General features: G+C 43.5%; 1 protein-coding gene across 1 annotated transcript in view; it reads right to left on the reverse strand.

Moving 5' to 3' along the window:
* Positions 1 to 692: 692 nt before the first annotated feature.
* Positions 693 to 15,579, reverse strand: part of ERG (ETS transcription factor ERG) — a 155,851-nt gene continuing 140,964 nt past the window's right edge. Inside the window, exons 8-10 of the mRNA XM_049874842.1 lie at positions 14,771 to 14,827; positions 12,943 to 12,990; positions 693 to 4,319 (exon numbers count right to left, since the gene is read on the reverse strand). Coding sequence (XP_049730799.1) covers positions 3,799 to 4,319; positions 12,943 to 12,990; positions 14,771 to 14,827 — 626 coding nt within the window. The 3' untranslated portion in view covers positions 693 to 3,798. The remainder of the gene's footprint in view (positions 4,320 to 12,942; positions 12,991 to 14,770; positions 14,828 to 15,579) is intronic.

The following is a 15,579-nucleotide window of genomic DNA, read 5'->3' on the forward strand; positions in this document are numbered from 1 at the left end:
TAGCCTACTTCACTGTGAGGAAATAGACTTCTTTTTGTTAAAGCCATCCACTTGTGGTATTTCTGGCACAGCAGCACTAGATAACCAAGACAGACTTCTAGCCTCCTGAACTGTGAGAAAACAGATTTCTATTCTTTAAAGCCCCTGACTCTGTGTTACTGCGGCACTAGGTAACTAAGAATTGCACAAGGATTTGACAAAGTACGGAGCGCCAAAGACTACTGAAGACAAGAAGAGAAGGCAAATCCCTTGCCAGCAGGAGTGAGATTCTGCAAAGATCATGAGCGTTCATCAGGGTGAACTGAGGGATGGAGAGACGCAGAGCGTGGAGGGAGGCTTGGCATGCTGAGAACGAACTGGAGAGTGACTTGGAATTAGATTATGACAGCAGGAGTTGATGTTATTTTAAGGTAGAGTTTAAGGATTATTTATTTGAGGAACTCAACATTATCATGTTATCCAAAAAGATCCCAGTTGCTGATGTGTGTCATACAGCTTGCTAAGAACCTGGGTTCAGGCGAGTTGGCGGGGGCACCTAACTGAAGACATCTGTAAAAACTGAATATGATAATCATGCCTTGTTTTTATTATTTTGTTCATGATGCAATCTTGAAAGAATAGGAATTTATATTTATATGCAGAATGTAGGTATGCCTTTTCTTTACATTCCGAAAAAAAAAGACTGACCTTTCCTATTAGAACAATTTGGGTCACCCTAGCTGCCAGCTTTTATTTCATTTATTTTTTTTAAGGAGATACAGGCACTTGGAGGTCTTTTCCCAGGCTGCTGCAGAATGAATAATGGTAGGGCTCCTTTCAATCCCGGTAATGTGGAGTGTCTGAAGCTTTGGTAATCGGATCCTGCCAACTTTAAAAACCTTTGCCAAAATATCCATAGCACAGAGGTTTGGCAACTTCATTTAATTATAGCAAAAAGGATTACAATGTATAAAACAAGCAAGCCCTGAAACAGCTATACCACTCCCCTCCCGCCAAAATTGCCATCCAGTCCATTTAAATTCATAGTGACCCTATAGGACAGGGTAGAACTGCCCCATAGGGTTTCCAAGACTATAAATTCTTACAGAAGCAGACTGCCACATCTTTCCCTCACGCAGGAGCTGGTGGGTTCCAAACATCAACGTTTCAATTCACAGCTGAGTGCTTTAACAACTGAGTCACCAGCTCCTCGAAACAAGTATAAAATCGGCCAGTTCAGAATCTGAGTCAGGCTAAGTTGCTTAGGCTTGCTCTCCCCTACGGGTACCTTGAATTAGATCTCTAGAATTACCTTCCTTGGGCCAAGGATAGGAGCCCTGGTGGTACAGAGGTTAAAGTGCTCAGCTACTAACTGAAAGGTCAGTGGTTCAAACCCACCAGCTGCTCCGTGGGAGAAAAATGTGGCTGTCTGCTTCTGTAAGGATTTACAGCCTTGGAAACCCTACAGGGCAGTGCTACCCTGTCCTATAGGGTCGCTATGAGTCTGAATTGATGCTGCAGCAATGGGTTCAGTCTGGTTTGCTAGGCCAAGGTTGGCAGCATTTGTGACATGTTGTAAAGAGAAAGGATGTGAAGGGAAACTGAATTTAGGTCATAGAAACACACGTGTCTGCGAGGGGGCGCTGATACTTGTCAGGCTCCAGGCTGGTACATCACACGTCATGGTACCCAAATTCTGCTGCGGGAAGATTAAGGCAACAGTTTACCTGATGAGATCCTCTGAAGGAAAAACCAAGAGGCAAGTCTAGAAACTGTCCCTTGTTTCTTTAAAGTAAGAAATTTCAGCTATCCATGACACTTTATTTGCCAGTAATAATGTAGATTGCCTTTAGAGCAATAGCTGTCCTCTGCTCAGCAAATATTTTACAATCATTGCAGGAATTAAGGGTGATTTGTGATTTGCTACTAGTCTTGAATTTCTCAATTACAACCTGACCTCAGTTTTGGGGCCTATTTCCATTCTTGGGGGTTCCTGAGTGGTGCGAATAGTTAACACCAAAAAGTTGTTAACCATTTTTGCTGCTAACCAAGTTGGAGCTTTGAGTCTGCCCAGAAGTACCTCAGAAGAAAGGCCTGGTGATCTACTTCCAAAAAAAAAATCAGCTATTGAAACTTATGGAACTCAGTTTTACTCTGACACACACTGCGTCGTCACGGGCTGAGTCAACGTGACGGCAACTGGTGGTCGTGGTTCCATTCTAGGCATAACGCCAAAGTGAAACTTTTGGTCCTCTGTTCCAGAAAGTGCTAGAAATGAGATAGTGAGCACGAAGGGCCTGGCGAGGCCAACACTGGTTGGGTACCAAGCATCCTATTTGAGAGAGAATCACAAAGTAAAATTATAACACAAAGCCACAACATTCAGGACAAGGTTCTATTAGGCAACTTGAGTCACTATAAAAGTGCAAATGCAGACTCCTGGGTAGATCTGATTTGCCATGCTAGGCCAAGCTTATTTTATTACATACATTCTGCATCCTAAGAACTAATAATTTCATATTGTAAACATTAAGCATACAGAGTTTAAATTCAAGGCCACATTATATCACTGATTGTCTCTTTTGTGGTATGTCTTTGGTTGGCCGAGATCAACTCGTAGTGTATAAATGCATAAGTTATATAATTATTATATAAAAAGGAAAAAAAAACACATTGACTTGTATACTTCATTCTGACAAACGCACAGCGTTCGCGACTCAAAAAGGAAAACTGGAGCCCGCCTCACCCAAATGCCTGTGTGATTTCTGATTGTGGTAGCCGAGATGGCCGCCGCTTACCTTACCCTGGTGGAGAACAAAGCCCCCACGTAATGATAAGGTCCTGAATGTTTCTTTTAAATATCAGACAATTCCAGTTAAAATTTTCTTTTAACACACAAAGAAAGAGATGCATATTTTTGTTTCTGAATTCTACTACTTCCCCTTCCACCATGACACTGTGTCCTTTAACACTGAGTTTGGTATAACACTGACTGCATTAAACCCTACATCTCCGTAACTCATTCTCCACAGTCCCATATTGTCCTAAGTCCAGTCTTCACTGCTTGAGAAGTTTCTTTCCCAGTCCTTGCTGCCTCCTCCTCTGTTTTCTCCTCTTCCTCTTCCTCCAGCCTTCATCTACATTTCCACACCCGTTCTCCATCCACTTTCTGAGTCCCACCATCTGGCTCACAGTTCCTCTAATACTGTAAAGGAGTTGGAAACTTTGGGTCATCTTCACAGTTTGAGAGAGCTGAGAGCTCTCCATCAAATGGAAAGAATCTGATTTCAACCAACACAGCAAGTGCCAAAGAGTTCCATATCAACATCCTGTGATAAGCCATAGTCTCTTTTTTTTTCTGATATGTTCCAATTTTTAAATACAGGTAGTTTTCCTTAAAAATGACATTATAAATGGTATGTTAAGTCAGAACTGTGTTATCTCTATTGCTTTAGTTGAATCCAGTTTGCCTTAGCAGGATTCCAAATGCTACTCTGAAGTTTATACACGTCTTAAGACCGGTTTCTTTGGCACTTTTTCCTTATGACGTCTTGCTTCTACTTACAATGTCTTTTATAAGCTTGGTGCACAGAGTGTATGTCCATATACATTACATTTTTAGCCTTCTCTTTATTTCTGTAGTAATACTTTAGTAATTCCTACCTTCTAAGAGTCTTTGGGATTTCTTCCCTGGTGTCCTTACCCAGGCCCAGTCAACCTTTTCCATTCCTTTTGAGGCACTTTGATTCATGTTCTCCAAAAGAGTTTCTGGCAGTTCATTGGCGATTGTATGCTGTTGGGAAGGCCTCGACTAGGTCTCTAATAGTAGGTGCCCAGGTGAGAAGGCATATGGCTGGCTGGGAGCCGAGTGTTAGGGTATATGCCTCCAGTTGGTGAATTCCAGTAGGGATTTGGGGCAGCAAAAAAACTAGAAGATGTCACTGGTAGAGCTGGGGGGTGGGCAGCCACAAAGTTCATCTTCTGTGGGTGGGCATGATAGGAGCCCATGTAAGGGAGGTCTGAAGGGTACTTGTACAGAGAAGATTCTGGAGGGTGGGGCTGGAGGGCCTGGGCGATTCCGTGGAAGTCAAACTTGTAGGCATAGCGCTTCCCATGGACTTTGGTCATGATGTTTTTGTCATAGTAGTAACGGAGGGCACGGCTGAGCTTATCGTAGTTCATATTGGGTTTGCTTTTCCGTTCTCCCCAACGCCGGGCAACCTCATCGGGGTCTGTCATCTTGAACTCGCCATTGGTACCCTCCCAGGTGATACAGTTGGAGTTTGAGCTGTCTGACAGAAGCTCTAGGAGGAACTGCCAAAGCTGGATCTGTCCACTCCCTATGAGGCCAGGAAAGGAGAAAAACAGTCCAGTGAGAACCAGGTCTGAGGTGAGGGCATGCTTCTAGCACTCACGGAATCGGGTGCTATCAGGGCCCCACCCAGACCCCCTTTTCCAGGCTGTGCACGCATCCCTCGCTTAGAGTCCTGGGTAGGGCAAACGGTCAAGTGCTCGACTACTAAACAAAAGGTTGGAGGTTTGAATCTACCCAGAGGCATGTTGACAAAAATCAGCCATGGAGAACTCTATGGAGCATAGTTCTACTCTGACACACATGGGATTGGCCATGAGTCAGGGTCCATCCGACCGCAACTAGTTTTCATTTCTTTTTTCAGTGCTCATATCCCTCAGCTGCTGGGAATGTTGGCTGCTCTTCCTCCATAGCTGCCCTCTTCTGTGGAGAACTGCCCTTGGCTGAGCAGGAACTGCCTCACCCACAACCAGAAACAGTCTGACACAGGGTACCTCAGGCCAGGCGGGACCAACTCTGTGGTATCATTCACGCTCTAGAGCTCCCTGTGGGATCAGGCTGAAGCAAGACTGTAGCTTAGGTCACAAGCGTTCTTGTCCTTTTCCTTTGCCCTATCTGGCTCCCTCACTCCCTCTCTCCTGAGAACACACCCTTAGTTAACCCCTTGCTCAAGTATCCTCATCACAATCTTTGTATCTAGGGATGAGTCCCTGAATGGCCTAAACGGTTAACCACTTCACTACTAACTGAAAGGTTGGTGGTTTGAACCCACCCAGAGATGCCTCAGAAGAAAGGCCTGAAGACCTGCTTCAAAAGGTCCCAGCCTTGAAAACCCAATGGAGCACAGTTTCACTCTGAAACACATGGGGTCGCCATGAGTTAGAGTCAATCGACTCAATGGTAACTATTTTGTTTCTTCCCTTTTGTATCTAGGGAACCTGACCTTAGATGGTGGCTGCTGGGGACTACCAGGTTCAACTAACAGATCCAAGTCCTTTACGGAATGCAGGAGAATTCTAGGGGCAAAGTTCAGGTTGGCTCCTTCCATTCCTGACTTCCTCAAAAGAAAACCAGGCCAACCTGGTGTTTTGGGGGTGGGAGGGCTACTTTTTCCTATTTTTGGGAGGCAGAAAGTGCCATTGTACGGATGGCAATAATGACTTAATGGCACTTATGTTAGCTAGGTCAAGTAAAATAATAAAAGTCAGATTTAGGAAATGAACCTTAAAAGTTTATGGAAAAAAAAATAGAGAATGGAAGTAAACACCGTTATTTCTAACATAACATTTTGCTGGCGCTCAGCGGGCGATTCTGTCAAAACTTTTCCTAGAACAGAATTAACCCACTCAAAATGAGGAAGTTTAGAAAAAAGTTGGCTCTTTTTCAAACCAGATCACCCATTTCCAGTATTTAGGCAAATGCATCGTAACGGAAATCCACACGTTGCCCTTGCAGTGCAATGCCAATTGTGTTAAGCAGTGGTTCCCAAAAGAAAAACTGCAACAATGAGAGATTGCAAGTCCTCCTGGGGGGTCAAACGAGACTCTGATTTGGTCAAAGAGCTCTCCTCTAGCTGGTGTCCACAGCCAGGATTGTCCTGACGCCACTGGCACACAGATATGGCTTTTACGTTTTATTAAATTCAGAGAAAAGCCAGGCACATCATTCCAGCAATTATGTTACAACACCTTAAGATGATTTATGGCTCCCAAAAGAAGAGAAGTATGCAAATATCAAGAGTAACACTGAGTACCAGGAAGAGCCAAGCTGTGTTGAATTGAAGCTTTAAAAATGCATGAGAGACAGATCTTCCCTCCCAAAGGCAAGCTACGGTGCTGCCTATGTGCTGAGTGAAGTCATTTAAGCAGTACAACTTGCTTATTAGCAAAGAAATGGCCTTTTATTATACTACAGGTAAATATCAATAGATGTGATAACACGATTTAAGTAACTTTCACTAGTAACTATTGCAGAGGAGAGATACATTGTAAAAAAATAATACATTTTTTCTTTCTAAACTCTTCCCACTAGCTCCCTATATGAATCATCCAACTCCTAAGTCCTTGTTTCCACTTTGGCTACATGGGAATGGATATGTTTGCGAATTCATCCACCCAACAGTATTGTGAGAAAGGGCAGCCTTTTCTGAATATGTTATGGAAAAGGGTCATTTTTAGTCTAGCAATCCATTTGAGATATATTAACAGCTTGTAGTTCATTGCAATGGAAGTCTTTGCTTTTTCGGAACATATTCGAACTGCTCTCAATCGAGTTTTGTTGCTTCCAACTTTTCATTAATATGCATGTCCAGAAAAAAACACAAAGAATGGTATGAGAAACCATATGGTTTTAGTATGTACATTGTAACCAAAAGATCGCAACTTGAAAAAAAAAATTCCATCTCTGACCTGGGAATAGGAAAAAATATGGATTTTTTATTTAACAGTCTAACATATGCTTCAATTTAAATACCTACAGTTGTTTGAAAATAAATATTCCGTGTCAATTTCCTCCTATAGAGAGAGTAATTCTGTATAAATAAACAGACCTCACCAAACAGCCAAAAGAGCACTTGGTATCTATTATTCAAAACCTTGGCATTGCCTCTTAGGAATTTCTCCCTCGCTCCTTTCCTTTATAAACATGTACAGAAGAGAACGAGGGGACAAGAGTGGCCTTCTGTTTCTCCTGCGTGAAAAACTAGAATAATGGCGACTAAATTCGTGACTGAAAACTCAAAACCCAAAGGATGATCGAGTTAATCTCTCACTAGACTATTTTACCCCTTAGCCCTGAAGACCCAGGAATCAAGTCGGTGAAAATTTCAAGGGTCTATGGAAATAAGAAAATTCTAAGCAGAATATATCAACTTCCAAACATGAGAACAAAACTGTAAGTTCAAAATCAATGAGTGTTTAACTAAACATCTGTAAAATGTAATTATCATGTCAACCTCATTAATTGTTGAATTTAGTATTCACAACAAAATTCATTAAATTTGCAAATGGTTTATAAGTTTTCTCCCTGCACAAGAATTCTCACTGATTTTCTCCTGTGCAAGAATTCTCAAAAACCTGTCGCCACTAAGTTGACTCCAACTCACGGTGACCCCATGTGCGGCAGAGCAGAACTGTGCTCCACTGGGTTTTCAATGGCTGGTTTTTTGGAATTAGGTCACCAGGCCTTTCTTCTGAAATGCTTCTGGGTGGATTCGAACCTCCAGCCTTTGGGTTAGCAGCTGAGTGCATTAAGCAGTTGTGCCATCTGGGGACTCCTGCTCAGTGGAGGCTGAGAAATTAGAGTTGATTACAAATTAAATGAGCTACACTTTTTTTTTTTATGGCCAAATAATTTCAAAAGAAAACTCAAATCTTGTTTTCCTGCTAAAACAATAACATTTAAGGTGTGCTAAGGTGTTTTTAGAAGACTGAATATGAATTCAAAGCAAGAATGTCTAGGGTTTAGGAAAGCCAGAAAATGGCTTGGGTCGCTCACTGGCCAAACCGACAAGTAAACAGAAAAAAAAAAAAGAGAGAAGCTCCTAAAAGGCAAGACTTTTCATCAGAACAGCATCGCTATCTCCACCTCATGAATCATCTTCATACCTATTTGTCCACTTCATCTTGGTAACATCTGTTATGGATTGAACTGTGTGCCTCCAAAACAGAGGTTGAATTCCTAAACCCATCACTACCTAGGAATGTGATCTTGTCTGGAAATAGGGTCTTTGGAGATGTTATCAGTTAGGTTAACATGGGGCCATACTGGAGTAGGGTGAGTCCTAATCCAACCTGAGCGGTGTCCTTATAAAAGAGGAGGAGAGACACAGAGGGTATTCGACCGTGTGACCCAGGAGGCAGAAAACCAAGAACCAAGCCTGTTGCTGTCAAGTCGATTCTGAAGCACAGCGACCCTATAGGACAGAGTAGAACTGCCCCGTAGGGTTAGTTTCCAAGGAGCGGCTGGTGGATTCAAACTACTGACCTTTTGGTTAGCAGCTAAATGCTTAATTACTGCGCCACCAGGGCCCTGAGGAGGTAGAGGTGGAGTTAAACTGTAGCTCTAAGCAAAGGAATGCCTGGGGCTACCAGAAGCTAGAAGAGACAAGAAAGGATTTCCCCTAGAGCCTTCAGAGAGAGCATGGCCCTATGGATACCCAAATTCAGACTTTTGGCCTCCAGAACTGTGAGACAATAAATTTCTGTTCTTATAAGCCACCCAGTTTGAGGTATTTTGTCACAGCAGCTCCAGGAAACTAGTACAACTCCCTATGACAGCCGCAAGCAGTGACTAGTTTTGTCCTAGGGGATTGAACTAAAAAGCCAGGATTCAAAGGAAAGAAAGGCCTTTGCTAGCTTGTTCTGCCCTGGCTGCCCCTACCACAGAGCGAAGGAGCTGGCGGCAGCTCCGCCCTTCTCCAGGAGAGCCGGACAGGAGGAAGGGAGTGGGATGTGGCCTGGAAGACAACTGAAGATAATTCTTTAACTTTTAGGAGGAACGTGGTCTCCTTACCAGGGTAAAGGCAAATTGAAACAAACACAGTTGCGAGGACACAGACTGAGCACAGGAGGACAAAAAAGTCAAACGGTTTGTAAACCACAAAGAAAAGTGGGGAGCTGCAGAGTGACTCAGCAGGCCTGGGACAAGTGGAGCCGTGGCCCGGGCAGTACCCTGAAGCCATGCAGAGGACTGAGGAACAGGGTCATAAAGAAAGCAGATGGGTCCCGACAGGCACCAAGGGGCCTGATCAGGTGGCAGTTGTTTGGGGCCCTTTTCTGTCATCGTTGGGTGGTGCAGAAAATTTGTGTGCATAGCCTGGGCCCTCCACCACACTAAGGACAAGGCTCAGGAGGGTCTACGACGAAGGGCTTGCCTGAGGCTCAGTATGGCTCAGACCTAACCTGGTGGAGTGACAGGAAGCGTGGCAGATGGCAGTTGGGAGTACCAGCTTTGGAGTTGGCCCTGCCTTGGTTGAATACTGGCTCTGTCACTTATGGGACCTTGGGCAACTCACTCAGCTCTCTGTGCCTCAGTGCCCTCATCTGTAAAATGTGGTGCAGGGTTACTATGAGAATGAACTCAGTACATGAACACTTTTGTCATGATTTGTTTGGGCTGAAAACTAGAGGTTCAAGAAAAGTATGCCACTTTCCTATAGCCAGGAAATGCCAAATGGAAGGCAACTACCTCCAGGAACACCATGTTGGCTGTGCAGAAGCTTGGGACCGTGGTGTTGTCTGGGCTGGAGTGGTCTTCTGTGGTGTTATAATAGTTGAAATCCATTGAAAGCTGATTTTCTGCCCTGTAGTGTCCTAAACACTTTGCATACATTAGTGTATTTAATCCCCACAGCAATCATAAGAGTAGCCCATTCTACAGATGAGGAAACTGGAGCTCAAAGAGACTGAGTGACTTGCCCAAGGTCAGCAAGGATTGGGACCTGGACTCAAGGCTCTCATGCCTAATCGCTGTGCAAACCATTGCTTTCAGGCCTGGCTTCGGCGCAGCCTCTGTGGGTCCCTCCCAGGTGGTCCCCTCCTTGGGCTGGAGCTTGGTGGGTCCTACGGCATGGCTGAGCACACCCATGTACATAACAAATGGCAAAACATCCCAGTACCCACGTCTCTGGTTTCTGGACCTGCATGAAGCAGAATGTATTTTCCTTCCCACCACTGAAGAATAGCCAGCTAGGATCAAGAGAGCCACGGAACATAACTGGGGCAAGCTCCTTCCCGGAAGCTGATCTCCTTAGAGGAGCCATGCTAAATTCTCAGCCAGTGGGATTGGGACATAAAGGTACTGTGTTGCTCATCTGTGATGTAAGAATGCAGGACACACTTTTCCCAGCAGGAGAAATATGGTCCGAAGGGTACATCAAAAGGATATTTGGGATAGAGACATCGGGCTGCTGATATCATCTTGTGCATTCATATTGCATGATGTAATTTTTCCATTTAAAATGATTAAAAAGGGTTTGCACTGTAATAAAGAGCAAGGGCAGAAATTTTAAGTGGTGAAGGATGTATTTATCAGAGAATGGAAAAAAAGAATCAAGCAGGAAAAAGCATCCTCGCTTACAGACAGATAAAAGACATTCTGGTATCAGGAACAAGGCCACATAAATATGACTGACACACAGCCTAAGAGCAGATGGGAAAAGGCTGCAATTCATTATAAAGGAAATAAAATAAATCCTCATCTTGAAATCACTTGACTATAAATCGTAGGTTGGATGCTACCATTTTCCCCAGGCCTGATAAAGATGGACTCAATGGAATTCTTCCTTCAGTATGGCAGTGTTGCTGACCTGTTACATACTGTAACATTTTCTCCAGGGCCTGTGATAGGTTTGCAGGGGCCTAGCCCTATCCACGTATGGTGTGCATCCCAGACTGCTGGGCACAGGGAGGGGCAGGGTACCACAGCGAGTCAGTGCTCTGCTTAGGGCAAGCCACTCTCTGTGGCCCCATTCACCAAGCCAAGCAGCACCTTTGAGCTGTGACAACATGGTCATGTGTGTATATATATATATATGTATGTATATATACACACATACATAAACATACACCTGTTGTCGTCAAGTCAATTTTGACTCACAGCAACCCTATAGGACAGAGTAGAACTTCCCCACAGAGCTTCCAAGGAGTGCCTGGTAGATTCCAACTGCTGGTTTTTTGGTTAGCAGCTGTACCACTTAATCACTACAAGATATGTATGTGTGTATATATATACATATATATATATATACACACACACACACACACACATATAAACAAAAATCAAACCCATTGCCCTTGAGTTGGAAAAAATCAAACCCATTGCCCTCAATTCGATTCTGACTCATAGTGACCCTATAGGACAGGGTAGAACTGCCCCATAGAGCTTCCAAGGAGCAGCTGGTGGATTTGAACTGCCGACGTTTTGGTTAGCAGCTGTAACACTTAAACCACTGTGCTACCAGGGTTTCCATGTATATATATATATATATATATACACACACACACACACACACATACACATACACATATGTGTGTGTATATATATGTACAAACATATATATTTATATATACTTATATACATGTTGGAGCCCTAGTAGCACACTGTTAAAAGCTACGACTGCTAACCTAAAGGTTGGCAGTTCAAATCCATCAGCCGCTCCTTGGAAACCCTCTGGGGCAGTTCTACTCTGTCCTATAGGGTAGCTATGAGTTGGAATCAACTGGACAACCCACAACAACAACAACAAATATATATGTTGTTGTTAGCTACTGTGGAGTTGGCCCCCAACTCATGGTGACCGCGTGCTCATTGGAACAAAACACTGCTGGTCCTGTGCCATCCCCGTGATCAGTTGTGGATCAGGCCATTGTGATCCAGAGGGTTTGCACTGGCTGATTTTTGGAAGCAGATCCCCAGGCCTTTCTTCCCAGTCCATCTTAGTCTGGAAGCTCTGCTGAAACCTGTTCAGCATCCTGGCAACTCACAAGTCTCTATGGACATATGAGTGGTGGTTGGGCACGAGATACGTTGGCCAGAAATCAAACCCTGGCATCCTGCATGGAAGGCAAGAATTCTACCACTGAACCACCACTGCCCCTCATAACGGATAATACTGATCTCAAAACATAATAATAATTACTTTTATTTGAACAGTTACGGCAGTAGTTGCAAATGGAAAGCTGAGCACAGCTGTGAGGAGGGGACCAAGGACACAGGAGACCTGGCCACCAGCTAGATGCTCACGTGAGAGAAAGAGCCTGAGGGGTTTCATGGTTTGGACACAGTGCTGTAATTCCCAGGTATGTGTCTCTCTCTCTACCAGACAGTAAGCCCCCTGAGGCCAGGGGCCATATCTTGCTATTCCTGCATTCACTTATTGGGCAAATAACTACCAAGCCCCGGACCTGGTAGACCAGTAAACAAACACTTGCCTCTAGCTGCTCTGCTGCTTAAAAACATTTCTTGAATTGTTTAACATCAGCTAAAATTGAAATGTCAAAGATGCTGATGTTCTATTATGGTAATATCGCATGCTGTCGAAGTACAGATCCTACTGTGGGGATGGACACCAGTTGATCTGAATCTTTTTGGTTTCCAACCCTGTGCTGGCCTCAATGTTTAGGAAATATAGATTCCAGCTTGTACTTGCAATATGCCTGGGACATCTTGGCATTCGAATTTGCTGTTGAGAATATGCAGCATATGCTGTGGGTTTCTGAAACTGATGCCAGCACAGCTGGTTCTGATCTGAATACAAACAAATAAAACAATTTAGTTGGCGCTGAAACTTGCAGACAGGTGATGATCCTTGGCAAGAAAAAACCAATTAAGGATCTGCACTTTCTCCTGGCATCCAGGTTCAGGAACGTTAAGACTGACAATGATCCTAAAGCTGAAGTCTTGTTGTTTTAATTTCCTCCTTTTCAAAACATTAGTGATTTTGTCTGCTTGTAATAGGTTGCAACGCTATCTGCTGAAGCTAAAACTTTATAAGCCGCTCCATATTTTTCCACTTAGGCAAATAATCCAGTGAGACCTAAAACTAAACTGTGTTTTGGTTCAGGAATTTCTCACCAATACAAGTTTCTCTATGAAACGGCCATGTCAAAAAAGGTACATTGGTTACAACAAAAACCTTAGCAGCATCTCACCTGGATTTGCAAGGCGGCTACTTGTTGGTCCAAGAATCTGATAAGGATCTGCAGTAAAGAGAAAAGAAGTCAAAATCCCAAAGATGTATCACGACTGGGTATAATGTACCTTAAGGCCTAATGTTGACTGAGTTGTGTTTCCAGACTGAATTGCTGAAAACATTCACCTGCCCCCATAATGGTTAATTTTACGTGTCAACTTGGCTAGGCTATGATTCTCAGTGGTTTGGCCAAACACTAGACTAGTTGCTGTTCCATAATGTAGTCTAATGTAATGTAGTCACCTCCCATAATGTTACCTAATGTCCAGTGAAACCTGTGAGAGCTGGAGCTCGATGAGACTGTCTTGTTTTTCTGGGTCTCGCAAGTTTTCCACCTTTGACAGGGTGCAGTCTTACCACTTTTCTATCTTTCTCTATTAGTGGAAAATATTTGAGCTTCCCTTCTCTGAGAGGTTTCTGCCTTACACAGGTTCCAGCTTTTGCAGGTTTTACTGTAATATTCAAACAGTTGACAGGGGAGTTTCCTAGGGTATGTGGTCTGCCTCCAGACTATGAACAGATTTTTTGGCAGAACTTGATCTCTTTCTTCACTCTGCACTATTCCCATTGCCTGACCTATGGCCTTGGGACACAAGCCTGCAGAAGCCTCCAGCCTGCCACCTGACCTACAGATTTTAGAAAATGGCAACCGCCCACAGTCCTGTGAGCCAAAAACAGTCTCCAGCCTATCACCTGACCTATGGATTTTGGACTTGCCAGCTCCCATATCACATGAGCCAATCCCTTGAAGTAAATCTCTCTCTCTCTCTCTCTCTATATCACTAGTTCTGTTTCTCTAGAGTAGTCTCACTAACACACCTCTCTGAATCCTGTAGGCCCATTCTCTGTATCAGATGTCACACAGGACTTGAGAGAAGTTTGTTGCCAGAGCTTCCTAGTTGGTGGCAGAGTTGGATTCAGCCTCAGCTTCCCGACTCCTAGCCCAGCCCGGTCCTTTCTGCTTCCCAGGATATAAAGGAAGCAGATAGCTGTAGGGTCCCCATTCAACAGCAGGGCAGATGTCAGCTGTGCTGCTCAGCACACTGATAAAACCAACCTGCTGCATTTCCTCATTGAAAGTGACACAGATGCTGAATTGATAGACTGTTGTGAATTGTGCCCCTCCAAAAGATATGGTGAAGCCCTAACTTCTGTGCCTGTGAATGCAACCCTGTTTAGAAATGGGGTCTTTGAAAATGTTATCAGTTAACATGAGATCATCCTGGAGTGGGGTATGTTCTAATCCTATATGACTGGTGTCCTTATAGAAAGAGGAGAGACACGAGACAGAGACAATGGCCATGTGAAGGTGCATCTACAAGCAAAGCAACGCCAAGGATTGCCAGCTCTCATCAGAAGCTAAGAGAGAGGCATGGAAAAGATTCTCCCCCAAAGCCTTGGAAGGAATCAACATAGCCGATACCCTGTATTTGGGTTTCTAGCCTCCAGAACTATGAGACAATACATTTCTGTTCCTATAAGCCACAGAATTTGTACACATCATATATAAGCGAACATTAAAAGAATTCATAGATCACAAAGCAGCAGCCTTGGTATGTACGCTGCCTACATGCGACCACAATGCTTTTGTTCCGTATTTACCGCATAGGTTTTGGGAACGTTTTAGCAAAATCTGAAGTCATCTCAATTGAGTAGACTGATGACTGCATCCCCATTTTCTACGTGAAACAGTCATAAAGAAGACAAGATAAAAGTTAATTTCACTCTAAAAACCTGCTGGACCTATTTCTTCCCTGATGGCGGTCTAGATGGCTCACAGAACCCACCTAACTGAGGACGCTGATCTTCAGTTTTGGGTACTGTGGAAGGAGACGGCTGAGCAGCTGCAAATCCAAAAATAAACAGACAGTTAGCTATTATTTATATTGGGCCACTAGTCTTTGAGGCTGTTTTATAATCATTTCATCACTTATTTTAGTTATTAATATAACAGTCTTGCTTTTATAGTAACAAGAATCTCAGGGCAAGGAAAAATGTCCTTTCTAGTGAAACCCAATGTACACATTGTAACCAAGTAAAGGTACTTTCACATTATTTTAAAATTTTATGTATACCACACCTTTTCACAAAAGGAAACCTTGGTGGTGTAGTGGTTAAGAGCTATGGCTGCTAATCAAAGGTCAGCAGTTCAAATCCACCAGGCGCTCCTTGGAAATTCTATGGGGCAGTTCTACTTTGTCCTGTAGGGTTGGTATGAGTCAGAATCGAAACAAAAAGAAATTGAGGTGGCCTCAAAAACAGATTAAAGTGAATTATAATATAAAATAAATAAAAGGAAACCACCAAGAAAATAAAATGAATCCAGGGATACTTTCAAACATGGCCAACATGAAGGAAATCACTAGTTACTTCATCTGTACTCAAACATTGCATGACATATTCATTTGACCACACTGAAATACACTACGCCCTTCATTTCTTTTTGCTGTGAATGTAGACGTAACTCAGAGAAAGACTCACAGCTGTGCTTTGTTGTCAATGGAACAAATCCTCTACTAGTGAAAAAATCAGATTAACTACAGAAAAGGCTATTTACTCCATCAACAATTACCACGGCCTGTGGCACCCACATTCA

The sequence above is a fragment of the Elephas maximus genome, chromosome 2 (genome assembly GCF_024166365.1).
Source record: "Elephas maximus indicus isolate mEleMax1 chromosome 2, mEleMax1 primary haplotype, whole genome shotgun sequence".
Lineage (NCBI taxonomy): Eukaryota > Metazoa > Chordata > Mammalia > Proboscidea > Elephantidae > Elephas > Elephas maximus.